At 46.4% G+C, this 27,898-nt stretch overlaps 1 protein-coding gene across 1 annotated transcript in view; it reads left to right on the top strand.

Annotated features, from left to right (window-relative positions):
• TMCC3 (transmembrane and coiled-coil domain family 3) overlaps positions 1-27,634 on the top strand; it is a 328,168-nt gene extending 300,534 nt beyond the window's left edge. The window contains exon 4 of the mRNA XM_045467031.1: positions 26,867-27,634. Coding sequence (XP_045322987.1) covers positions 26,867-27,049 — 183 coding nt within the window. The 3' untranslated portion in view covers positions 27,050-27,634. The remainder of the gene's footprint in view (positions 1-26,866) is intronic.
• The last annotated feature ends 264 nt before the right edge of the window (positions 27,635-27,898 follow it).

Here is a 27,898-nt window from a genome sequence, read left to right as displayed (position 1 = left end):
GCTGCAGTCATACAGCCCTCTTGAGGGCAGCCCACTTCTCCAGAACCTCTCCAGAACCTCGGGGCTTGCCGCCTCCCCTTTGGCACAAGGAGGTCCCCCTCCCCCTCTGCTTCTGGGTCCCAGCACTGTATGTTTCCACATGTAGTGTGTGTGTGTGTGTGTGTGTGTGTGTGTGTGTGTGTGTGACATATATATACATTTTTTAATTTTTTAATATTTTATTTATTTTTAAGAGGGGGTTGCTGAGAGAGAGGGAGACAGAATCCGAAGTAGGCTCCAGGCTCCAAGCTGTCAGCACAGAGCCTGATGTGGGGCTCGAACCCGTGAACCGTGAGATCATGACCCTAGCCAAAGTCAGACGCTTAACTGACTGAGCCACCCAGGTGTCCCCACATGTAGTATATTTATATGCTATCAGTGCATTAACAAAATATGTAGTATGTAATCACATATATCATATATTTAGGGCTATTTAATTCACACACACACACACACACACACACACACACATATATATATAAATAGAATTTATTGGTTCTTTTAAAAATATTTTTAATTTGAAATGATCACAAAATTAGAGAAAAGTTGGCTGTTTAGTACAGAAAATTATATTTTTCCCAAACCACTTGAGAATAAGTTTCCAATCTGATGTCCAATCACCTACAAATACTTTAGTTTGCAATTCCTAGAGATAAGGACATTCTCGGGGCACCTGTGTGGCAGGGGTTCTGTGCTGACAGCTTAGAGCCTGCTTTGTATCCTCTGTCCCCCTCTCTCTCTGCCCCTCCTTTGCTTACTCTTTCTCTCTCAAAATAAATAAATAAACTTAAAAAAAAAGATAAGGATATTCTGCTACATAAGCACAATATAACCATCAAAAATCAGGAAGTTAGAAACATATATTACTGACATCGAATCCTCGGACCTCGTTCAAGTTTCACCAGTTGTCTCAATAATGTCCTTCATAGCCTGAAAGGCCCATTCAGAATTATGAGTTGCATTCACTTTTGTCTCCTTCTGTCTGAAACAGTTCCTCTGACTCACCTTGACTTTTGTGATCTTGGCATTTTTGAACATTACAGGCCAATTATGTTGTATAATATTTCCTTATGATTAGATTCAGATTATCCATCTTTGGCAAGAACATCATAGAAATGACACTGTGTTATCGTGCCCGGTCATATGGGCCACTATTTTGGTTTATCCCATTACTGATGATTTTGCTTTGATCACTGGTTTAAGGGGGCGGGGGGTCTGCCAGGATTCCCCCCCCCCCTTGGTAATTAATAAGTATTTTGGGGGAGGTACTATGTTCCTCCTAGTCTTCATCAAACTTTCAATTTATTCATTTATTGTATCAGTATGGAATCATGACTTCCTCTTTTATTCAAAGTTTTATAACCCATGAGTATTAGTCTTCATTGCAATGACATGTGGCCCCCTGTTTGGCTAGTGAGGACTCACTCAAGTTGTCTTTGTGTCCTTCTGACGGCCCTCATCATTCTTTGACCACACCTTGCTTTCTGTTCTAGGCTCATTTTGTGCTTTCCCTTCCCAGAGCTGGAAATGGTCATTTCTGCGAGGAATCTTCATTTCTTTTCGTGGAAAATAGTATTTAGAAGCCAAGATTTGGGTGCTAGCTTTGTTCTTTGCTTTGGAGGTATCACCCCTTCCAGGCCCACTCATTGGACAGAAGTAGGGAATCCCTGTAGCATTTGTATATGGATATGTGCCTTGTGTATAATGATATGATATACGATATGATATGATATGATATATGTACATACACATACATCTCTTATGGGCCGAGTGTTTGCATCCCCTCAAATTCGTATGTTGAAGCCATAACCTCCAATGTGATGGTGTCTCTGGGAGGTAATTAGGGTTAGATGAGGTCATAGAGTAGAGCCCTCATGACGGGATTAGTGGCCTTATCAAAAGAGGAGGAGAGATCTCTCTCTCTCCCTCCACATGGCTGTGCTGAGGAAAAGCCAGTTGAGCACAGAGTGGGAAGGTGGTGCCTGTAAGCCAGGAAGAGCGCCCTCATCAGGGGTCTGTCACACCTTGCTCTTGAACTTCCCAGACTCTGGAACTGAGAAGTAAATGCCTATGGTTTAAGCCACCTAGTCTGTGGTATTTTATTTATAGCATTCCAAGCTAAGACAACATCTGTCTCTGTGTATTATAAATTCATACAGCTACACAGTTAGTTCGATGCTTATTTCTGCATCTATCTATATATTGAAAAACCATGGTGCACACCAATACCTCTGATCCCAACAACACCCCTGAATTTATTCATTTTCTTCCTTTTCGTATTTGCAACTCCCTTCTCCACCAGTGAGACACTGGTTTTCATTGCCTCTAATATGCTCCCTCATTTGCCTGCCCCTATGTGTAACTCATTTCCATCTCTGCTGCCCGCCCCCCACCCACGTGGGTGGTTTGGGGCCCTGACGCTCATCACCAAGCTGCCTCTCCGCTGGCCTACCCTCCCATCCTACTAAGACACTCTGGCTGGGTCGCCTCACTGCATGGATGCCCTCCCTTCCCTGTGCAGGCTGGGAAATACAAGGAAGCCCTCTTCAACCCTCTGAAGTCCCATTACCTCCGCCAGTCTACCCCCATGCTGTATCCTCATCACCCTGCTTGATCTCTGCAACCACACCCTGCGCCTTCCACCCCGGCCCCGGAGGATCCCCACCTTGCTGTGCTCATCCATCACTCATGGCTTTAGAGCTCAGTTGTTCAGGAAGGGAACAGGGAGAGGGGAAGCAATCGTATCGTGTGTGTGTGTTTTAGTAATACATAATGATTTAGAAATAGAGAGGAAAAGAAGAAAAGGATTTTTTTTTTAATTTTTTTTTTCAACGTTTATTTATTTTTTTTGAGACAGAGAGAGACAGAGCATGAACGGGGGAGGGGCAGAGAGAGAGGGAGACACAGAATCGGAAGCAGGCTCCAGGCTCTGAGCCATCAGCCCAGAGCCCGACGCGGGGCTCGAACTCACGGACCGTGAGATCGTGACCTGGCTGAAGTCGGACGCTTAATCGACTGCGCCACCCAGGCGCCCCAGAAAAGGATTTTTTAAAAAATGTCTAGGAATTCTCTTCCACCGAGAACAAAAAGTTATTATCCTTTTTCCTCCAAAAATGTCAAAGTTTTTTTTTTTTTTAAAGAACCCAAACTATGGTTTCTTTAGTTGAAAAAGGAATATCTGTATATGGTTGAAAACTTTAGAAGTAATATTCCTTCCCACCCAGGTCCTTCCCCCGAGGCAGCTGCAGATAGGGTGCCCCTGGATCTGCCCTGCTACTTTCTGCTTTCAGTGTGTGTGTAATATACGTGTTACTTTTTTCAACCAAATTGAACTTTGACCTTTTGAATGTTTACGTATTTCCTGTTAGTCTTTTCCCCCTGCATATATTTAATTTAACAAAATAGAAACATTGTCCTATGTTGCTATATTTGAATACTTCCAAAGTATTGTTTTAAATGGCCGAGTCATTTTCCATCATATACATGTTTCATTTGTTTGATCTCTTGTTGGTGGACATTTACAACTTTTTACCCTTATAAATTACCAGCTTTGACTTGATTGTGTCAGGAGAGTCACGGAGCCGCTCAGCACAGCGAAGCTTTCTGGCTGCTTTCCAGGCCCGGGTAGTAGATGCTTAGCTAAGACAATAGAGGTTAATTTTTCTCTCTAATAAGCATTTTGGAGGCGGGTGGTGAAACCAGAATTTTGAGCAAGAATACGAAAGGTCAAGTTCCAAGTCCAGGCTATCCTGTGCAGAACTTCCAAAGAGAATGATTGAGAACTTCTCCAGAAGCTCCTGAACCACCCCTGGAATGGGGAGCCCAAAAGGATTGAGAAGGGAGAGACAGAGCATTCTTGAACGGTTTTTCCTTCGCATTCCGTCTGCAGTGCCTGGGGTAGGGGTCCTACCGCCCTCACCTTAAAGCAGGTCTCGAGAGTTTTGACTGACAAGTGGGAAAGCTCAGGAGGCCTGTGGCTGGCAGACAGAGGGGGCTGTGTTGGGGTCAGCCACAGGACGCCCAGTGTTTTCCCTCGGTCTGAAATGGGCCACACAGGAGGGAAACTGGCATGATATATGAATTGGATTGAGCCTGTGTGTGTGTGTGTGTGTGTGTGTGTTGGGTAGGAGGATCTCAGCAGAAGGAAGCTAGAGGTGAGCATAGCATCCCTGTGAGACTGAGGAAGGAGACCCCAGGACAAATGCATCCCTTCAGGCCAAGGGAAGTGCAGAGAAAAACCCTCAGAGACGGGAATATTCTAAGAGCCCACAGAAGCTTTCACATCTGCCTGGCCCAGAGAGCCTCAGCCAGCTTACAGCAGTACCTGTTCAGGAAAGACCACCCCACCTCCTAAGGGACCAATGTACCCTAGAAGACTGGTAGAGGTAAGAGTTGAGTGGGAGGAGGAGAAGCAGGAGGTAGAAAAAGAAAGAAGCCAGCTCTGTGCCCCTCTCCACCTCAGGCTTTGGGCCTCACATTGGCCTGGTGGTGGAGGGGAGGTTTGATGCAGAATCAGGTGCAGGGATTTTTATGAATCTTGGGCCATTTGAATTCCAGAACTGTGACTGCATTTGCTATTGAAAGTGACTTCAGACTGTCTGTCACCTAAGGGTGAGGACAAAGTCATGGATCTGCCAGAGTTTTCATCTAGGAGTATGGAGATACGATCTCCGCTAAGTAGTTTCCAGGGATGGTGAGGAACAATAAAGTTCATTTTTATCCCATCTCATGAACAGCGTGCTGAACACACCATTCACAAGAAGAGTAAAAGTGATTTCGCCAACAAGGACTTATTTTTCTCACTTTAAAAAATTTTTTAAATGTTTCTCTTTGAGAGAGAGAGAAAGAGCAAGTGGGGGAGGGGCAGAGAGAGAGGGAGACAACAGAATCCAAAGCGGGCTCCAGGCTCTGAGCTGTCAGCACAGAGCCCGACACTGGGCTCGAACTCACGAACTGTGAGATCATGACCTGAGCCGAAGTCGGACGCTTAACCGACTGAGCCACCCAGGGACCTCTTATTTTTCTCACTTAAAAAGAAGTCGAGAGGTAGGTGTCCACAAGGTTAGTTCATCAGCTCAGTGAAGGCCAAGGACCAACCTCATGCCATCCTTCTGCTTTGCTAACCTCAGTGTATCAACAATGTCTCCCCCACTGGTCACAAGATAGCTGCCTCGGATCCAGCCATCACATCGTCACACAGAAAAGCACAATAGATGTTGCAGGCTCTCCATACTACTTGCCTTTTACAGAGAGGAATACCTCTTCTATAAAGCCCCCAACAGGAATAGTCTCTACTTCCTCATTTCCCAAGATGTCTCAAACCCCTATAAAGTAGAGTTTGTAGGGAGTGTGCCTCCCTCCCATAAACTGGTTTCAGTGAGGTCATCAGCTATCGAAGTGCCAAAACCAGTGCATATATTTCACAGCTCTGGATCACTCAACACTGCAGATCTCTTCCTGTTTGTTGAGTCTCTGTCCTCCTTCAGGAAATTTCCTGCCCCCCAGGTCTCCTTTTACTTCTCTATGTACCAGAGATCTCTGGCTCCATTATCTCCAACCCACCTCCTTTCTACACACTCTGCGTGATTTCGGTATCACCAGTGTGACAAATACTACCACAATTACATAGCACCTACCTCTTTTCTGAGTTACAGATTCATTTTTAAGTTTTCTATAAAATGTCTATACCTGGATGTTAGAGGTCCTCGAACTAAAACACCAGACTAAAAAAACCAAGATCACTGTTTTTCCCTTACACCAGATCTGTTTCTTCCATCACCACCACCACCACTATCTACCTTATCACCCAAGCTAGAAACCTCGAAGCCATCTTCCTCATCACTGCCACGATTGAATCATGCCAATTCTACCTTTAAAAAAAAAATTATTTTTTAATGTTGGTTTAGTTTTGAGAGCGAGACAGGGTGCGAGCGGAGAGGGACAGAGAGAGAGGGAGACACAGGATCCGAAGCAGGCTCCAGGCTTGAGCTGTCAGCACAGAGCCAGCCTGGGGCTTGAACCCACGAACCTTGAGACCGTGACCTAAGCCTAAATCGGACGCTTAACTGACTGAGCCACCCAGGTGCCCCGTCTGCCTTCTAAGTGTATCTCAAATCTGTCCTCTTTCCATGTCAACCACCATTAGGTTGGTTCTGATTCAGTTTGTCCCAGGACAGTTGTAACAGCCTCTTAACTACTGCTTCTTTTCCTCCCCCCCGCACCGCCCCCCACCGCCATGCCTTGTATAAAGATATGATGCCTGGAACTGTGGCAGCCATCTTGTAACCATGAGGTGACAAGAGTGAGAACTCATAGCTAATGTGCTAAGGATGGCAGTCGAAAAATGGAAAGAGGCTGGGACCCTGTCAGCTGGCTCTGCTGAGCAGCTGAATCAATGCTAAGAATCATCCACCTGCAGACTTCTTGTGATGTGAAGTCATAAATATCTCTCTTGCTTAAGTCCCTGTTGGTGGCCACTAATTAAGCCATAAGGCATTTCTAACTGACTCAGGGATCGGGAAGCTGGAGAAAACAGGGTGAGCAAACTTGTGACATACTAATGTGGCAATCCTGAAGCAGCTATTCTGGCGTGAAGGATATTTTTAGGTAGCTGGGGGAAGAAACAAATGATTAAATATTGAGTTCGTGGCGGTTGTTGCTGAGTAGTGTGTTCAAGAGATAACATATCCATCTCTCTGTATGAACGCTGATCCGATCCCTCATTTGTCCTTTTCACTCAGGACTACTTTTAAGTTTTAAGAGTAAGCCGCACTTTGAGTACCTTTGTGGTGGGTGTTTTAGAATGGTCACATGAGGGGCGCCTGGGTGGTGCAGTCGGTTAAGCGTCCGACTTCAGCCAGGTCACGATCTCGCGGTCCGTGAGTTCGAGCCCCGCGTCAGGCTCTGGGCTGATGGCTCAGAGCCTGGAGCCTGTTTCCGATTCTGTGTCTCCCTCTCTCTCTGCCCCTCCCCCGTTCATGCTCTGCCTCTCTCTGTCTCAAAAATAAATAAACGTTAAAAAAAAAAATTTAGAATGGTCACATGAAGCGTGACGTGCGTCAGAAAGGTCACATGGCATGTGCCTCCAACAAATGTGCAGGTGGAGGCAGAAATGTGTGCACTAGCTTAAGGCGCAGCAAGTGGTCTGCTTTGGCTGAGCGTGCAGGCCTTGAGCCTGGAGAGTGGGTGGGGTGAGGGGGTCCGGTGGAGCCCAGAGAATGGGTGATTTGAGAGCAGGCTGGGAGCAGAATACGTGGAATGTGGGGCTCAGGGAGGATGGAACCCTTCTCTCCCAAGTGGAGGGGGCGCATTCTTGGGCTCCATCTCATTGAGCTTCTTTGTTCTCAGCGCACCTCTAGGTGACTTCTCTCGGTCACCCATGGGACATCGATAGCAGGGCCGCCCCGTGTCAGGCAGGGGCTACGGCCGTCTCCCGCGCCGAGGTCTGAAGTCCAGCGTGGGGTGTTGGAGTAGCCATCTGGTTGGAAGCAGGGGCTGAGACTTGTCTTGAAGCGATCGATGTTTCTGGTGGCTGCTGTTGGTTGCTTAGGGGAAGCCTCCCGCAGAATCCCAGTTGGTCCACAGGCAGACGGGGTGTGAAGATGAGATCCCGAGCAGGGAAAGGAGAGAAGAAAGGACAGTGCAGAGCTCTGGGCTCCTTTGGAAGCATCCCTGTTCATATGCATAATGCATCTTGATTTGAGTATGTGTTGATGACAATCGCGGGGCACCCTGGCCTTTGTACCAATGGTCAAGATTGGGAAGAAAGAGGGAAGCCTCCATCGCCAAGTACAAAATCCCTGGGTCCGGCAGCCCAGCGGCCACCTGGTTCCTAATCACCAGACCTCCAAAAATAATTGTCCCCGTCCGTCCCTACACTTCACCACTTCCCAAACTGCCCCTTCCACGTGGCTGCTCTCGCCAGTGTTTTCCAGTTTTCCAGTCATTATGAGGCACCGCTACTTGTGGTCCTTTCTGAAGAAACTGTTTCAAGTCCCAGTGTTGGAAGAGCTGCCCGTGAGCAAAGTGAGAGACATACCCTTAATAAACGTGCAGTTATTAAACGGTGCACAGTGAATACGTGTTGGCCACCCGAGAAGGATCCTGTTTGTTCACATCATTTCTTCTAAGATTTATCTTTCCCTCAGAGAACGGTCTTAGGGGAACGGGCATTTGTCCCTTCAGACCTCGTCGGCGCGAGAATTCCACACATGCCTAGGCAGCTCATGATCGTGCCCCGCGATCCCCACGGCTCAGCCATTCCGGTGTCTGGGGAATCCGCAGGTTCCCTGGGTAGCCATCCTCATAACTGAGCCTGTAGCAGCCTCTAGGGGTTTCCACGGGTTACTGAGTGCTCGGGACTGGTGTCTGGGATCAGGTGAAAGCGAGGGCTCTCAGTAAATAAATACCTCCTCCAGGTTTCCCCGGGGGGGGGGGGGGGGGGGGAGGGGGAGGAGGGGGCAAAGATGATCTGTTGGCTGCACCTCCTTCACTGACCAGGCCTGGAACTCGTTAGCGAAGGTATAAAGGAAGGAAATAGGCAGAACCTGTGGACGGTCAGCTTGCTGAGATCCATACCCTCCCCCTCTAGCGCACACACGCACATGCAATGTGCACATACATACACAAGCACAGGCACACACACGCATACACACGCACACACACGGCAACCCGCTCTGAACAGGGCATGTATTCGAGTGTCGCCCCTCCCACTGAAGCCCCTCAGGCTTCTCCGGGTTCCAACCTCCTCATTGTCTGAACGCGAGCAGGCGAGGCCCTGGAGGGCTGTAGCTGAGGGGCGCTTGGCTGTGTGCTGAGTGTGAGTTCCGGGCTCTGGTTCTCATGATTTAATCTCAAAAGCAAATCCAGTCCTGTCACCTCCTGCTGAAGGGTCTTCAGTGCCCTCCCCTCCGACTGGGGTGGGGTGAGGCTCCTCCATGCAGCGCACAAGGCCCACTTTTCTGACTCACTCACCCTCTCGGCCTCGTCTCTTCTGACACCGTCTGCACATGTTACTCAGAGGGATTTCCTTTCACTGCTTCAAAGGCTGTGCTTCCTCCACTCCGAAGCTTCCACAGTGCAGCCTCCTCTGGGCACCGCTCTGTGTGCTGCACAACTTTATGCTAAGTAGGTGTGCGCGTGTGCGTGTCTGTGTGTGTGATCAGACATTTGGCAGGGCCCCTGTGACTTGCCCACTGCAGAGCCCTGAGCACCTGCTCTGATGGACAGGAAAGGACTTTGAGACACAGCTCCTACTTCCACAGAATTTCACCTTCTAGTACCTTCTGGCTGGGTAAATAAGACGTGAACACATGGAACAACTGGAAAAAATAAAGTGTTAAACCAGAGCTTGCAAACTGGTGGCCTGTGGGCTGAATCTAGCCCTTACATGTGTCTTGTTTGGCAATAACCATTCTAGCCGGCAAAGATCTCCCCGCCCCCAAAATTTTTATTCTGATAAAATAAACATACCATCAGATTCACTGTCTTAACCCTATTTAAGCGTACACTTGAGTACTACAAAGTACATTCATGGTGCGACCATGACCACCATCCTTCTCCAGAACTTTCTTCCTCTCACAAAACTGTAACTATGTCCCATTAAACACTAACTCCCCATCCTCCCCTCCCTCCTCAGCCTCTGGCAACCAGCACTCTACTTTCTGCCTCTATAATTTTGACTACTCTAGGGACCTCCTATAAATTGAATCATGCAGTATTTGTCTTTTTTTTTTTAATTTTTAAAAATTAAAAAATTTTTTTCTTAATTTTTAAAAATTAACAATTTTTTTTCTTAATTTTTTAAAATGTTTATTGATTTTTGTTTTATTTAATATAGTTTACTGTCAGATTGGTTTCCATACAACACCCTGTGCTCATCTCAACAAGCGCCCTCCTCTCTGCCCATCACCCACTTTCCCCTCTTTATTGATTTTTGAGGGAGAGAGCACGTGAGAGACAGGGGGACAGAGGACCCGCAGTGGGCTCTGCACTGACAGCAGTGAGCCTGATGCGGGGCTCGAACTCACAAACCATGAGATCGTGACCTGGGACGCTTAACCGACTGAGTCACCCAGGCGCCCCCAATTTTTTTCTTTTTTCTTTTAGAGAGAGTGCATGAGCAGGGGACAGGGACAGAGAGAGAGAGAGAGAGAGAGAGAGAGAGAGACCCAAGTCCCAAGAGAGGGGCCCAGCACAGAGCCTGACACAGGGCCCGATCCCATGGCCCTGGGATCCTGACCTGAGCCTACAGCAAGAGTTGGTCACTCAACCGACGGAGCTGCCCAGAGATCCCAGTATTGTCTTTTTGTGAAATAAAACAATAAGCCTGGCTTATTTCATTAACAGAATGTCTTCCAGGTTCGTCCATATTGTATTCATTGAAATGGAGGTGGTCATCCGTTTCCTTCCTCTTTAAGGCGGAAGAATATTCCATTGTGTATGTGTGTACGGGTGTGTATATGTATCACATTTTGCTTATCCATTCATCTGCTAATGGGCACACGGGTTGTTTCCACCTTTCGGCTCTGAACATGGCTGTGCAGATATCTTTGAGACTCTGCTCTCGGTTCTTTTGAGCATATACCCAGAACTGGAGTTGCTGGATTATCTGATAGTCTCATTTTTAATTCTTGGAGGAGGTGCCATACTCTTTGCCTCAGTGGCTGCCCCATTTTACATTCCCACCAACAATGCACCAGAGCCCCAAATTCTCCACATCTTTGTCAACACTTCTGGTTTTTGAGAGCAGCCATCCCTGACAGCTGGAGTAGCCAGCAGAGATTTAAGAGATTTTTGAATAAGTTGTCAGTATTTTAAAAATCAGATTTCCTGTTTTTGTTTTAAACCAAGATTTCCGGCTTCTTTTGAAAACCTGGAGAATTCTAGCAGCCCTGGTACCTGCACTGGCCCCTGGTGACAACGGGCTGGAGCTGAGCAGCGGCTGCCCTTTGCACAGGGCAGGGTGTATGTGCCAGCTCAGCTCAGCCCCTCCTCGCAGGCTCCCGGACCCGAGGATGAGGACAGGTGCCCAGCTCCCCTCCCATTGCCACTTTGACCCGCAGCTCTGACAGGAAGAGAGAAGAATGTTTCTTGTATCTGTCCTCAGTGGGAGGTGAGAAAACTAAAGACAGACAGGATTGACTAGGAGGGAGCTACTTTTGGGAACGGTTTTCTATGGCTTCCTTATACTTAGCCACGTCACTCGCTGTGAGTTCTCTTCCTGGCCCGCAGGCGTTAGGGTTTGTGATCCTGGTGTTAAACTGTTGGCGACTCTCAGCCTCCAGGCCTTCTGAGACAATGGGGAGACAATGGCCGCACCGTGAGCTGGGCTAACCAAAGGCGGTGTGAGAAAGGGGGTAGGATTTCACCGCTGCCTTGAAGGGCAGTGCCTGGTTTTGCTGCCATGACAAATATTGCAGACCTGGTGACTTCAACAGAAATGTCGTCGCTCACAATCCTGGAGGCTGGGAGTCAGAGGTCAAGGTGTCTGCGGGGTTGGTTTCTTCGGAAGCCTCTCTCCTGGGCTTAGGGATGGCTGTCTTCTACCGGCATCTCTGTATCTCTTCCCTCTGTACGTGTCTGCGTCCTAATCTCCTCTCATTATAAGGACACCAGTCGCATTGCACTACGGGCCACTGGTATGACCCCATTTTTGCCTTTATTACCTCTTTAAAGATCTTCTCTCCACATACAGTCCACATACTCTAAATATAATATCCTGAGATCCCGAGAGTTAGGATTTCAACCTGTGAATCCAGGGGACACAGGCCCCATAGCAGAAGGGTAGGACTCGGAGGGAGGAGAGAAAAGGCCTAGTGGGTGAGCCTCGCTTGCTGGGTATGAAGCCTACTTAAAAAACAAAACAAAACAACACAACAACAACAAAAAGCCCTGATCCTTAACTTAATCACATTCACAAAATCCCTTTGCTGTGTAGGGAAACACATTCTCAGTTCCAGGGATTGGCGCTTGAACGTCTTTGAGGGGCCATTGTCCTGTCTACCATAGCACCCCTCCCTTCCTCCCTACTCCAACCTTGAACGTCTAGTGGGGATGTTCCCCACTAGGTGTACCCCCCACAGTGCTAGAGAGGCAAGCCGGCCCAGCCTGAGTCCCTTGAACTCGACCCAGGCGGAGTCCCAGCCTGAGTTTCCCTTGGGTGGGTGGCCACACGATGCAATTCAAGTATGGAGTTGCTGGAGATCAAGCCTCCGTGAGGGTGAAGCTCTATTCTGTACTTGTCGAGATGGAAAGTGAGGTGCAGAGAGAGGACAGGTGGAGAGGACTGGTTCCGGTTGTTCTTGGGGCCGGCAGTTTAGGAATCGGTATATCCTCCGTTTAGTTTGTTTCATTTGGGTCTCTGTCCCTGGAGATCAAGACCATGTTGACACGTACAGAAGTTATTTTGAATGAGGGCCAGACAGTGGGGCGGTGGGTGGGGGTGGGGCCAGACAGCAGGGACAGAAGTGCCCCTGTCTTGAAACTAAGGAAGTGTAAGCTTTCAGGCCACTCACTCACAGGAGACCCGCCGCGGTCCTGGCTGGGAGTCGTGTTCGTGTGCTTCTGCACAATTTTTAGGAGGTACATCAGTTGCAAGTTATGACGACCACATCAGTCTCTTTCCATTTCAGCTTCCTCCCTGTTGAATCCTCCCTCTCCCTCGCTTTGCTGTGACCATGGGCATTTTTGAAAGCAACCAAAGGGGAAATTGAGATGAAGACACATTTACTGTGTATTAAATGCAATAGATTTATATGGCCTCCAGTTGTTTTCTTAAGTTTGCTTCTTGGCAGGGTGTCGGAGTGGTGTTTAGGAAGACTCTCGCAGCCTTGACTTGCCCGGCCTGGTGACAACAAGGTGCAGGGCTAGTGGTGGTCTCAGATATCAATGTGTCCCACAGTGGTGGCCTCCAGAAATACGTGAGGTGCGGAGGAGAAACAGGTTGGAAACGTAGGACCAGCTGTTGGTCCGTGGAAAAATTCTTCCAGTTATCAGATGTGTAGAATCGTAAAAAGGGGGACTGAATTTTTGTCTTCTGGCCAAAATTTGAATTCTCCCTTGTCAGGGATATACCAGATAAAGCTATATAAACATACGATGCATGTCTTTCTTTTTTGACGGAAATTGTGAAAAATGGAATTTCCTCGGATTCCTGTGGATTTAATTCTGTAAGATTGAAACAACAGTGAGTATGTCTGCATGTGAAGTTGCGTGATTCGTACACTCTAACATGTTGAGCTATGTATTAGCAAGACACTGCCAATAACATGTTATGATGCTAAAGTATATTTTCTAGACGATCAGCCCTGCTAGAAAAAAGACTAAAGTCTATGCTTCCTATGGATAATGGTATTTCAAACTTGTCAGCATATTAACAGATAAAGAATATGAAGCCAAAAAGGAGGGGCAAAAAGTGATTTATTTTTAAAAAATTTTAATGTTTATTTTTGAGAGAGAGACAGAGCATGATCAGGGGAGGGGCAGGGACGGAGGGAGAAGACACAGAACCCGAAGCAGGCTCCAGGCTATGGGTGGTCAGAACAGAGCCTGACATGGGGATCGAACCCACAAACCACGAGGTCATGACCTGAGCTGAAGTCAGACGCTTAACCCACTGAGCCACCAAGGTGACCCTAATTTACTTTATTATTCTTATTATTTAAAGATTTTATTTTTAAGTAATCTCCACACCCAACATGGGGCTCAAACTCACAACCCCGAGATCAAGAGTTGCATGCCCCATCAACTGAGACAGCCAGGCGCCTTGGAAAAAAGTATTTTAGAAGCATGTCGGGCAATTAATACAAACTAATACGTAATTTATCTCTATTTTGTGTTTTTGTGGTGTTTTCCAGCTTTTAAAACTTTATAGTTTTTGTTATATTCTATTTATTTTCATATTTAACTTTGTACTGGTAACTCTGTATTCATCTTCTTTAAAAGAATGAACATTACTCAGGCCCCAGTAAAGCTGGGTGAGTCCCCCCACCCCCGCCCCGCCCACAGGCTACAAGGAAGAGATAGGAAAGGCCAGCCTGCCTGGAGCGGAGGCCAGCAAATGAGGAGTCACGGCAGGGAGAGAGGGAGAGAGTGGGGGACCCTGATGACGGAGGACATGGAAAAGCCAGGTGCGGGGAGGGCAGGCCCACTGAGCTGACAGTGGGGGCATGGTGTGCGCTTTGCTTGGTGTGTTAAGGAGGTGGCATGAGGGAGGGGGTCCTTTTTTCTGGAAACAGATGCTTTCCAGCTGCTTCAACCTTCTGCACCTGTAACCAGCCGAGAGATGATTAAAGACCGAAACAGGTGGTATATTCGGGAATCCTGAAAAAGAGTCAAAAAAATGTCACTCTCTGCAACAGAGATTTCTAAAAGCCAACATCAAACAGATGAGGGTTATCACGGTTTGGGCACTTCCCCAGAATCTCGAGATTCTTCAAGGACTAGGGTAGCGTCTCAAGTCATCAAGAGTTAAGAGCGTATCCTAAAACCCCGTCTGGGAAGCACCACTTTAAAAATAACCAATAAAAGATGCAGCTTCCAAGAATACTGCTAAACACATAATGGCATGATAAAGTATTTAAAAAGTAAACTAAAAGGTGGCAGTCTCTCACACGTACGTATGAATGCGTTTGACTACACATAATCTGTAAGGCAGAAAACTATGGTTTTATCCGAAAGCAAATGACATATAGGGGAAAATATTTGTGACTTACATCACAGTCAAGATGAATTTTTCTAATAGGTCGGGGTTCCTATTGATCGATTTTTTTTTTCAAAGACCAACCACCTAGTAGAAAAATGGGCGGTTCCTGAGAAAGGAAATCCACGCGCCTCTTAGAGGGAGACATGGTGAACCTTATTCACAGTAAGAAGATGCAAAATGAGATTGCACTGCAATATCACTTTTCAACTCTCTGGTTGGCAAAGATAAAAGAAAGTTTGGTGAGGCTGCAGGGAATAAGCTCCCTCATAGATTGTTGGCAGGGGTGTAGATGCATGTGCTCTGTGCTGTGTGACAGGTGCTATGTAAATGTCTGTAGAGAGAAGCTTGCTAGTATCTACCCAAACTACAAGTGCCATACCCTTTGACTCAGCAGTTTGACTCCTAAGAATTTACCCTCTGGATGTGATCGCATATGCGCAGTGTGTCATATATTGCATTATTTGCAACACTCTGCCGAAACAAAAGACGAGAGGCAGCCTACATATCCATCTGTGGGGAACCAGATAAATGACTGTACATTGGAATATTCCTCAGCCTTAGAAAAAAAATGAGGATGTTTTATTCGAACTGATCTGAAATGATCTTCAAGATACACAGAGTGGAAAAAGCAAGACGTAGTAGAAATGTAAAGTCCTCTACTATTACTGTTTTCCAAAGGATGGATGGGAGGAATATGGTTCTGTATGTGTACTTGTTTGGATCAACATAAAATATCTGTAAAGGTATACCAGAAAGTCACACAGCACTTCCTCCAGAGAGGAGCTCCGGGCCCCTGGAGGGTGAGGATGTGAGAGCCCCATGCGTTCCTGGAACAGAATGGAGCCACAGGGTCCATGACTGACTCTGTAGATGCTAGTGGAGGGCTGGCTGCAGGACACACACTGTGGCAGATGCCGGGGGTGCAGGAGTTTGTAAAATGGACAGAAAGAGGAAGGAAGGAAGGAAGGAAGGAAGGAAGGAAGGAGAACTCAGGTACTTTGAAGAATATTAAAAATGGCATATGGAGGGGCGCCTGGGTGGCTCAATCGGTTGAGTGTCTGACTCTTGATTTCAGCTCAGGTCATGATTTCAGGCTCGTGGGATCAAGCACTGTGTCAGGCTTCATTCTGAGTGTGGAGCCTGCTTGGGATTCTCTCTCTCTCTCTCTCTCTCTCTCTCTCTCCCTCCCTCCCTCCCTCCATCTCTCCCTCTGCGTCTCTCCCCCACTCATGCTCGTGCTCTCTCTCTCTCTCTCTCTCAAATCAAAAAATAAACCAAAAAAGGAATGTGGTGAGAGTAAGCAGGGATGGCAGATCTATTATTGTAGACAGGGTGGCATCAGAGAAGGTGTCATGTCATCTACGTACCTGGGGTAGGAGCATCCAGGGGACAAGTGCCAAGGCCCGACAAGGGGTGTTTTGAGGACTAGTAGGGAGGCCAGTGTGACTGGAGCAGAGAGAGAGAAGAGGACCGTGACAGGCGGCTGAAAATTGTCCCCACATCAACCACTCTCCAGGAGCAGCACAGCCTGCCTGGCCTGCGGGGGTGGTGCCCACGCTTCCGGGATTCCTGAGGGAGACGTGTCCCCTTTCTGAGCTGCAGACACTTGATCGGAACAGCCGTTGAACTGGGGCAGGTCAATGGGCCGGTACATTCCACATTCTGGGCTGCGATCTTTTAAGTCAATACTTATTATGACTTTTGTCTGTGAAATCGACCAAAGCAGCCCTCTGACAATTCCAGAGCCACAACCCAATTCCCCACAGCACAGACAGTCCTCCGTCCTCCTAGAGTGCCCGTGTGCTTTGGAAGGAAACAGATGCAAACGCCTATTATAATATCGGCTCTTCCCCTGCCCGTGCACTCCGTGGACGGAACAGCCTTCTCCACTCCTCTTCCGAAAGGTGACCGGGCCCCAGCGGGAGCATTTTCTCTGTAGGACATGTGCTCTGTAAATTCTCTGGTCACACTGGGGCCTTGCTCTTTAAGACAACAAATCCCCAGAGGGAGAGGCTTACAGCTTGCCTAATTGGACAGTTGGCCGCATCCAGAGAGAAGTGTTTGCAGAGCGCATTGAAAGCTAGCCCAGGGACCCACGTGTTTGTTCAGCATCCGCATGGCAAACAGCAAGAGCCTTCCTTGAATGCGGGGGTCAGAAAGGGATTTCCCTCAAATCTGAGCAAGCCTCTGGGGTGATGGCTCACTCAAAAGGCTGTAGTGGAGGAAAGGGTGTTCTGGAATATTGGTGCTGGGCCTTCCTCTCCTCTAAGATGGACACAAAGAATCTTTCTGCATTTTGCTTTCTTGCAGCAGAGCCCGCCCTGGATTACTGACGGGGTCCTGGGCCTATTTCAAGGTCCAAGTGTCTGGAACCAGAGCCCGAAGGCCAGCTGTGGGGAGCAGGGGGTGGGAGAAGGGGGAGAGGCCCACTAGCTGTGCAGAAAACGAAGACCCATGGCTTTTATGCACATGATTAGTGATGAGGAGCTAGTTGCCTGGCAACAGCAGCCCCTTCCCCCTCCACGCGTACCCCTCAGGCTGCGTGTAATGTTTGGTGACATTTTTCTTTTCATAGCAGAGACAGGGAGTAGCCCCCTTCATTAGCTGAAGATGCCCACCCCCTCCCTCCCCCCTTCCCCCCCCCCCCCCCGCCACAACCGGCTTATTGATCAGGCTCCTATTTAGAAATCATTCCCCCAAAGCACTTAATTATTAATTGCACATTAATAATTTCTGTACCAAGATAACTCTACAGATAGCTGTTCATGGAAGCGAAGAGCTTAGATCAAGACCTGACACACGGAAGTGCTGCAGAAAAATTAGCTGCTCAAATAATTAACATTCTGTCTTTCTTCTGGGAGGTTCGAGGAGTAAGACCTACGCTGGGCAGATTTTACTCTTTTCAGAGCCTTGCTGTTTTCTCTCAGACTCTCAGAATACTATAGTCAGAAGGGTCCTTCCAGAATCCCCTGCCCAGCTGCCTCCTTTTACAGACGGGGAAACTGAGGCCCAACAAGGTGAAGTGACTTACTTCGTCCAAGTCACAAAATTCATGATGCCGCGGAGACCGAACCCAGACCTCCTGGCCCTCGGTCTCTTTTCCATTACACCCCCGGCCTTCACAATGTAGTGGGACGTCAAAGTCTCACCAGGACGCCATCAGAAATGCAGGTCTGTGATTTCCACCCTCCTTCCCTGCCCGGCACTAGTGAGAATCGGCATCTTCAGCGGCCCCCTCTGACCACGCAGCGGGGGCGGCTGGAACGTGCCCAGCAAAGCACTGCGGACTCGCTACCCTTCACAAGTAAGTGGTGCGACTATCAGGGCAAGTCATCATTTCCTTTTGTAAGATGGGAAGTTCAAGGCTGACAAAGGTCAATTTCTAGTCCAAGAGTGGGGCTTGAAAGCCACAGCCCTCTTCCCACACAATCATCACCTGGTTCTCCTGTGCAACAGACGCGAGACTGTGGGGCCTCCTCCCCTCGTCTTACACTCAAGGAAACCAAACCTCAGAACGGGTCAGGGGCCTGCCCAGGGCTCTACCTCCTGGCTACAGGCGTCACCCCGGTCCCCGGGGAGGTCCGGGAGCGATCACAGCTCTCCTTCCCTTTCCCCCACGGAGGTTTATCCTCACCAACCTGCTGAGAAACGCTTTTTAACACATAAGAAGATTGGTGTGCTAAATTCATTTCAAATACACAGGACAGAAACAACATCTGAGCCTTTGGGTTGATTATCTACACAGAACAGACTGAGGGGGGTTAGGGGCTGGGAAAGACCGGGTGTGGGGATGACAGGCCTTCTCTGTTCCCGTCCTGTGAGGAAAAAAATAACAAAGGCGACTCTCAGTTGCTGGTGCCCAAGTGTGTGAGTGAGCACTAGGGGGCAGAGTTAGCCCAGGAATGGGAGAGCCAATGCTACTTGCCTTTGGTTTTAAGGGTGGTTTGAAAAGAGGGAGCTTGCAGCTGTGAAGGGTCATTGCCTTTAGTACGGCCTTAGTCAATAGGTTTCTAATTGGGCTATTAATCTGGAAATAAATGTAAAATAAGAAGCCCAGAGGGTGGGTTGAGACTGGATGCAATGTGAATAATGAACATCCACGAATGAGTTCTTTTCAAGGGTCAATAGTCCCCTAATCTTTGTTCTTCTTCAATGTGAATTGACTCCTGACCACTGCTTGGCAATTTGTCATAAAGCAGTAGGTCTAAGTATTAAGAAACATCAAATAATACCTTAAGAGTTTTCTAGTACGTAGTCTCTGCAACTGGAAAACATAAATAATAATTTTCTTTGGGCAAATTAATGTGACTGCACACACGTACCAACCCACAGATGCCCCTCCTCACACCCGCTCCCAGCCTGTGTCACCACCTGTGTGGAACCGTCCCCACAGAGGTGATAGGGCAACAGCAAAGCACCAGATCCCCTGAGTGGGACTTACCCCCAATAATGCATGACTCAACCATCTGCCAGGCAGCGGCATTTGGACGTATTCGGATTTAGCGGTGGCTCAAGCAGATTTCCTGATTTAGAACATCAGTAACTACCATATGACTATAGTTAATAATACCGTATTGCATATTCGAAAGTTGCTCACGGTAAATCTTTTTTTTTTTAATTTTTTTTTAATGTTTATTTATTTTTGAGACAGAGAGAGACAGAGCATGAACGGGGGAGGGTCAGAGAGAGAGGGAGACACAGAATCTGAAGCAGGTTCCTGGCTCTGAGCTGTCAGCACAGAGCGCGACGCGGGGCTCGAACTCACCGACCGTGAGATCATGACCTGAGCCGCAGTCGAACGCTTAACCGACTGAGCCACCCAGGCGCCCCCTCACGGTAAATGTTAAAAGTCCTCATCGTGAGGAAAAAAAAAACTAACTATGTATGGTGACAGACGTTATTGTGGTGACCCTTTGGCAGTATGTACAAATACCTAATCATTAAGTTGTACGCCTGAAACTAATACCAAGTTCTATGTCAATTACCCCTCAATTAAAACAACAGAAACAAAAGCCAAAATGAAACAAGGACCATAAATGAGAACTCGTTAGATGCCAGGCACTGGGCTTTGCTCGCATGATCTCATTTCAGCGATACAAACTGTAAGATCCATACTGTTATTCTTCTTATTTTACAGTTGAGGAAATGGAAACTAAGTTCAGTAAATTGTCCAAGATTGCCCAGCAAGGAGGTAGTTCATGCAGGACTCAGCCTGAGATCCGTCTGACAGCAAAGCCCAGGTTCTCAGCTCTTGTCTTTCTGGAAGCCTGAGCAGTCCTATCCTGATGGGGAAAACCTGGGTCCAATACCCTGAAAGTACCTTCTAATCTGAGGATGCTGCTGATTTGGTGGGGGGGGGGGGTCTTAGGAAAATGCACGTCTCTGTTGAATCTTAGGATCTTATAACGAGCTACTTAACAACTCAAGTCATCAAAATAAGTGTAATAAAGTAAATGTTAAGAGACGTTTAAGGCATCAAGAGCCCAGATGGATGTACAGAGTCCAGGGCTGTGCCACTCTGAGATCTGCAGGAACCTGGGGCTGGGGTCAGAAGGAAGTTGATGGGATGAAAATGTAACAGGATGGTGTGAGGTGAGTGGGATTAGCCTCTCAAGCTCCTGGTTAAGAATATGGATGGATCCTTCTGCTCACAGGCCCCAGAGTCGGGGGGCTGTAGATGTGCAGGAAGATGGCCACATGTTGGACAGAGAGTTGCGCCTTGGAGAAATGCTGCACAAGGCTGTCAGCTGGGGGGCAAGCGGGAGGAGGAAGATGGGTTTCTCAAGGGACTGCCAGAAGCTGCCTGCCACTGAGTGCAGGGGCGGCCCTGGGGCCTCTTGGTCAGCGCAAGCGATCCCAAAAGGGCAGATTCAGCTTTGCCTTTTCTTCCTTTTTTCCCAGGGCCGGAGGGGTAAGCTGGAAGGAGAGGAATGGGAGACAGTAGGCCATGTCCTCGCTCCCTTCCCCACCCCCAGTTCCCCTAAAGCCTGCAGCCTAGCCTGCATTAGAGGCAAGGAGGAAGGCTTGGAATCAAATAGAAGATTGAAATTTTAAATTGAACAGAGCTGAATCTTAATAACTGAGGAAAAATCATTTTGATAACTAAAATGATGAAAAGTTATAGGATCAGACTGATACACACACACACACACACACACACACACACACACACACACACATATATATGGCAAATGGAGCCTGCTTACTCAGTGGGAAAGGGAGGTTTCACAGAGCATAACTGATAGATTTTTTGGGGGGGGGGAATCTATTTCATGTTTATCCCCCCAGAGAATTGGCAATCTTCCCTAAACCTGTTACTCAGAGGAAAATCAATAAATATTATATATTCTGCCACAGGTGAAAGACTGCAGCCCTCCCTTTTGCACAACGCAGTTACATCTTGTGCATGTAGTGGTCACAGGGCTCTCTGGGAGCATTCTGGGTACCTCCGATAATGGTGGAAAAAGCCAAGCATTTCTCTTCTGATCAGGATTGTAATTATAGCTCTTCCGTTCTCAAACAAGTGCTAGGTTAGGACAAACTCATCTTCTTAAGTGCCCTCCCTCTGCTCAAAGGTTTCTGGTCTCTGAGAGGTCTGGATCGATCCCCCCGTGACTCGCTCCTGAACTTTCAGAGCTCATTTTGAATCCTGGGCTTCTGAAGGATGATGTGGGATGAACTTAATTTGCAGACAAAATGGCGATACTCACCCAACCCTGAGTTCCTTCCACCCTTTGCCTGTATAGACTTGGGCAATGCAAGAAACCATGAGGGACACATCAGTGGAGCAAAGGCAAGAACCCAGAACCAGATCCAAGGACTGCATCACAATCCACTCTGTGATAAAAGGTGATATCATCAATCCATGGGAAAAGGAAAGACTATTCCATTACCAGTGCTTGGATGATTGGTTAACTACATGTGGAAAAACAACCATTTAAATTCTTACTTCACGTGCAACAATTTCCAATGGATTAAAGACTTAAAGATAATAAATGAAAGAACAAAAATGTAGAAGAAAACTTAAGTGAGTATTTATCAGACCTTGGATCTGGGGAATAACTTTTAAAGCATGACAACAATAAAGAAATCACATAGGAAAAAAATAATGACTTTGAATATATAAAAAGTTTAAATGCATACCAAGAAACAATACAAATAAAAAGGCATGGCGGTCACGTGACCCAGTAATCCCTGTTGCACCAAGTGACAGCAAGCCAGCAGCCAATATGTGAGTGAGACCATCATCCTAGGTCACCTGTTCCCTAACCGTGCCACCAGCTGATGTCAGATACATGAATGAGCCCAGCAGAGATCAGCCCGGCCTGGCCTGGGTCATCAGATACATCCTGCTGACTCACAGATTTGTAAGCAATAGTAAATGTTTTTTTTTTGTTTTTGTTTAGAACACTAAGTTTTAAGGCAATTCGTTATGCAGAATTAGATAAATGACACAAAAGGGAAATGATAAGTTGGAACAGATACATGTAACAAATATGAAAGATAAAGATTAAAATCTTTAGTATGTAACGCGGTCTTATAAATCAACAAGAAAAACAACATCGGCCTTAGAGAAATAGATACAGGACAGGAGCAGACAAGTCATTAAGGAGGAAAGAGAAATGGCTACGAAACTAATACCCAAAATACTAAACCTCACAAAAGTGGAAGAAGTGTAATCCAAACATTAAACCACACATACATTTTTTACTTGCTGAATTAACAACAATGTAAAGATAGTCAATAATGATGGGTGTGGTAGTGTGAGGGGCACTGTCATACGTGAGGATGGAAGTCGAATTAACAAACCATTTCTGGAAAGCACTTTAACAAGATTTAGGAAAAGCTTTGGGGGCAGATGCCGTTGGTTGGTGCGGGATACTGCATTATTGTTTCCGGTTCCTCATCACAGTTCTTTGCATGATTTTGTAGTCCCTTCTCCTAGAAGCAAAGTATATTTTCTTGCATATTGATGTTGCGATTGGCCTTGTGGCTGTTTTCGGCCAGGGGAATGTTAACAAATGTGTGCTGCATAACAGAGGTCTAAGCATCCTCCACTTTCAAGTTTGTGCTCTTGCATTTCTGCAAGACATGCAGCTTCTCGGGTATACCCGCCCCACAGCTGCTGGGTATACCCGCCCCTCAGCCTGGGCCCCGGAGTGAACACGTGGATTTGGGGAAGATGAACTCGTGGTGGCAGAATAGTGTTAGAACTCGCCAAATCGCCATATAAAAGCAGACAGAACAATTAAATAGCAAAACCGAAATCCACAGACATTTCCAACAAAACCAGGTGAGAAAGTATCCCCGTGAACTCTGAACCAAGCAGCTGAGGACGAGTCATTGACAAGCACAAGACCTGCATGGTATCAGCATCTGTGCAAGGGGAAGCAGAAGACAGCAGCAGGGCATCTAACAAACTGGAGAACAAAATCCCCCTAAAATGTCCGAGAGGTATTCCCTGGAAGGCTCAGCAGGCTAATTTTAGAACAACAGCTGAAACTGTTTGCCTACTTCAGTTAGCACGTGAGTGCAGGGGGCCCGCAGGAAGGTCTGAAAGTCTGGAGCAGTCTAACCCCTGTGAACTCTGGAAACTCACCAGGTGGGGCTCCCTTCCTTGCGGATACTGCTGGGAACAGAAAAGGCACTGTAGAGATGAAGGAAAGAAGGTCCGGGTAAAAGAGGAAGAGGGGAACGTGACATGAAGATCTTACAAATCTTGCACTATGTGAAAAACAACAGAATAGGTAACTTTATGCAGTCAGAAAACTTATCCTGAACAAAGCTTCCTTCTAAAAGTTCATACTTAATTCATACAAACATGAGCAACAGAAATGTATTGAGACCAAATCTCATGCCGAGTTATCATAAGGAAAATGAGAATAATATCCTTCCAGATAATGAAAGCAGGCAGAAAGACTTGCTTAAAAAAAATGAGAAAGAGGGGTGCCTCAGTGGCTTAATCAGTTAAGCATTGGACTTCGGCCCAGGTCATGATCTCGCAGTTTATGAGTTTAAGACCTGCATTGGGCTCTGTGTTGACAGCACAGAGCCTACTTGGGATTCTCTCTCTCCTTCTCTCTCTGCCCCTCCCCCCACTCTCTCGGCCTCTCTTTATCTCTCTCAAAAATAAGTAAACATTAGGGGCACCTGGGTGGTTCAGTCGGTTAAGCGTCCGACTTCGGCTCAGCTCATGGTCTCACGACTCGTGGGTTTGAGCCCCATGTCGGGCTCTGTGCTGACAGCTCAGAGCCTGGACCCTGCCCCAGATACTGTATGTCCCCCTGTCGGTCTCTGCTCTCTCTCTCTCAAAAATAAATTAACTAATTAAAAAAATAGATTAACATTATACAAATGAGAAAGAAAAAGGAAAAATGAAATTTAACTATTTCAAAATGAGCTAAAAGGCACTAAGAAATGTCGTGAAGAAAATGATATAAAACATGAAAGAAAAAATGAATGAGAAATAGAGAAACTCAGAACTGAAGGGACAGAGATCAAGAAGAATACAGAAATAAAATAAATGGAGGAATCCAGTGAATAAACACACAGATAATGCCTTAAGAGGAACAAAAAGTGAAAAGAAGGGAAATTTTAAAAATAAAAAAAAAAACTAGGAGATAAATATTTGAAAAACAACACTACTGAATGAATACAGGACAAGAAGATCTAAAATACGGTGAGCAGAAGTCCCTACATAAGGACACAGAGGCAAGAGACTTGAACAAATACTCTCTGCTCTAATTCGAGAAAAGTTTTCTGAAATAAAATAGATTTGAAAGTACTTACTAAAAGAGCACACTATGCATCTGAAAATATTGAAGTGAATGGCCAACACTAAGACATATACTAGTGAAATTTCTGGACATTACAAAAAAGAAAAATCTCTTTAGGCATCTAGGCCAAAAGAACGCGTGGCTTATAAAGGAAGGAAGATTGTCAGCAGACTTTTTGATGCTATACTTTGCCAGAAAAAAAAAATGGAATAGCATATTTGGATACTTAAGAAAATGTGACATTCAGGTATAAGGGCCCAGACAAGCTGTTAGGAACATGCAGGAACTTAGGGAATATTATTCCTATGAGTACTTCCTGAGGAATCTATCAGAGAACAAGCTTTAGGCAACCAAAGTGACTAGAGAGAGTTTTGTTTTGTTTTTTGGGTTTTTTTTTTTTTTGTCTTTTTTTTTTTAATGTTTATTCATTTTTGAAGGGAGGGGGAGGGGCAGAGAGAGAGGGATACTCAGAATCTGAAACAGGCTCCAGGCTCTGAGCTGTCAGCACAGGGCCTGATGCAGGGCTCAAACCTACAAACCTTGAGATCATGACCTGACCCGAAGTCGGATGCTTAACTCACTGAGCCACCCAGGTGGCTTCCCTGCTCCTTTTTTAAAGTAGGCTCCATACCCAATATGGGGCTTGAACTCACAACCCTGAGACCAAGGGTCATATGGTCCACTGACTCAGCCAGCCAGGCACCCTGTAAGAGTTTGGTAGAAGGAATTGAACTGGCAAAGTTCTATTTCTTAACCTGGGTGGTAGTTACAGGGGTGTTTGTCTTATAAGAATTCACTAAGGTATACATTTGTTTTGCATTGTTTTCTTTATTTATATTTTATTTTACACTAAAAGGTAAAAACAAAAACAAACAAAATGACCACACATGCAACCAACCCATAGGCAAGTCTAGCCAAACCCAGCCTAGTTCAGCCAGTCTTTAATTGTTCCAAGATGTGAACAAGAAAAAAAAATGTTTATTGTTTTCTAACTCTAAAGGTTGGGGCGAGTGGTCATACACCCACTATTGTGAGTTTTGCTCTCCAATACAGTTGACTGTTCAGCAGCTATAACAAACCTCTTACTTCATGATTGAATCTGGAAGGGGCCAGATCCTTGTTTTCCTAGATTCCCTAACAATTAATGATGGCTATGTGACACACATTGGAGATAACCCGTAAGGAATTCTGCTAGGAGGTTTGCAGGAAAGATTTTCTTTCCTAATTAGAGATGGTGGTTTACAAGGAGTCTCTCTCCCTGTTGTGGCTTCATACACCTCTGCTTTCCTGAACTTTGCTTGTGTGATAACAGAAAACTTGGAGCCATCTTGCCGTCAGAAGCAGCAAGCACATAGATAAAGAGTCAATATTCTGAGGGTGTTGGAGCAAAAAAAATGAGTCTGATTTCTTGACTACTTCATTGAGTCTCCCTACCTTCTTTCAGACTTCTTGGTTATGCAAGTAATAAACATCCCAGTTGTTAGTTAGCTTTTGTGTTACTTGAGGCTATTACTTTTTGACTTAGCTTTAAAAATGTTTATTGTCTTTAGTCCCATATTCCTGTATCCATCAACTTAGATTAAGAAAGGATTCCAAGATGTAGTAAAAAAAAAAAAACAATGACCAAAACATTATCTATAGAGAGGCAAAATGGAAAACAATCTAAAAGTTCAATATAAAAGAATGATTAAATAAAATATCAATAAGATGATACATTATGCATATGTTAACATTCATTTTTTGGGAGATTAAGAATATGGAAAATGGCCATACATAATAATAAATTAATATTTAAAACTATATGGGTGCAGTGCCTGGGTGGCTCAGTCAGTTGAACATCTGACTCTGGATTTCAGCTCAGATCATGATCTCATGGTTTGTGAGATTGAGCCCTATGTTGGGCTCTGCGCTGACAGCACGGAGCCTGCGTGGGATTCTGTCTCTTTCTCGCTGCCCCTTCCCTGCTTGTGCTCTTTCTTGCTCTCAAAATAAGTAAATAAACTTTTTTTTAAATGTGAAAAAAACCTGTATGGGGGAGGGGGTCCCTGGCTGGCTCAGTCAGGAGAGCATGCAACTCTCATGGTCATGGGTTCAAACCCCACATCGGACCTAGAGTTTACTTAGGAAAAAAAAAAAAAAAAAAAAAAAAAACTCTATGGGTGATGCCAGAGAAAATGGCAGAGTAAAGATGTCCCAAATCCTCTCTTTCATAAAAGCAATGAGAAAACTGGCAAAATTGTCAGAACCAGCCAGAGAATGTTAATTCAAGAAAAATGATTGGATTGCAATAAAAACAGTGAGCTTTGTGGCATTTTAATTTGCCCTATTCTCATCTTGCTCTTCCCAGTTCTTCGGTAGCCTTGAAAACGAACACCCCACGGTCATGTTGAAAACCAGCAGCCTGGTAGCCACCGGAGGGAGCAGAAGAGGCCTGGAGCTCCTTAAAAGACCCATGCCCAGAGAAATGTTATTATTTGACCTGTCTGGTGGTTCCCTGAAAGACTCCCCTCACAAGACTGTCGTTATTTGACTTGACACAGAGGCCTCCCAGTGCCGACAGCCTTTCTCCAGGGGCACTTGTCAAGAACAATCAGAGATGACGCTTAACCTTGATGGGTGCCTTAGTTGGTGGATAACACTGGGCAAACAGATAGGCTAACCAAAAAGCTGAAAAGGAAAATCTGGAGAATGAGATGCCCAGATGCGTAGGTGCCCATAAGGGACTTTGAAAAGCTTCAAATATTTCTGGGAGTCTAGGAGGCTGTGTTCGTGCATGTGGCTGTGCATATGACCAGGGCTGTGTGCATGCTCAGGGAGACATAGAAAGGCCTGAGCTCTCACATCTGCCTAACCTGAAGGCTCTGTGCAAGCAGGATGTGAAAGCTGAGGCAGAGTTGTAAATTGCCCTTCCACTGTCTGAGTGTTGAAAGCATTCCCTCAATATGCACACAGAGGCCCTCAGCAAAAACTGGATGATGTATTGGTTCCAGGCGTTTAAAGAACTTGACCACTAAGCTAAATAGACACTGCCGTGACCACACCCAACAAAATTGACGGACTTTACAGAATGAGATCAGAAAGTCACCAAACAGCGGGGTGCCTGGGTGGCTCAGTCGGTTGGGCGTCTGACGTCGGCTCAGGTCATGATCTCAGAGCTTATGAGTTCGAGCCCCATGTCGGGCTCTGTGCTGACAGCTCAGAGCCTGGAGCCTGCTTCAGATCCTGTGTTTCCCACTCTCTCTGCCCCTCCCCACTCACTCTCTGTCTCTCAAAAGTAAATAAACATTGGGGCGCCTGGGTGGCGCAGTCGGTTAAGCGTCCGACTTCAGCCAGGTCACGATCTCGCGGTCCGGGAGTTCAAGCCCCGCGTCGGGCTCTG

The sequence above is a fragment of the Leopardus geoffroyi genome, chromosome B4 (assembly GCF_018350155.1).
Source record: "Leopardus geoffroyi isolate Oge1 chromosome B4, O.geoffroyi_Oge1_pat1.0, whole genome shotgun sequence".
In the NCBI taxonomy this organism is placed as follows: Eukaryota; Metazoa; Chordata; class Mammalia; order Carnivora; family Felidae; genus Leopardus; species Leopardus geoffroyi.
The sequence above is the reverse complement of the archived record's forward strand: the minus strand, read 5'-3'. Positions and strand labels throughout refer to the sequence as shown.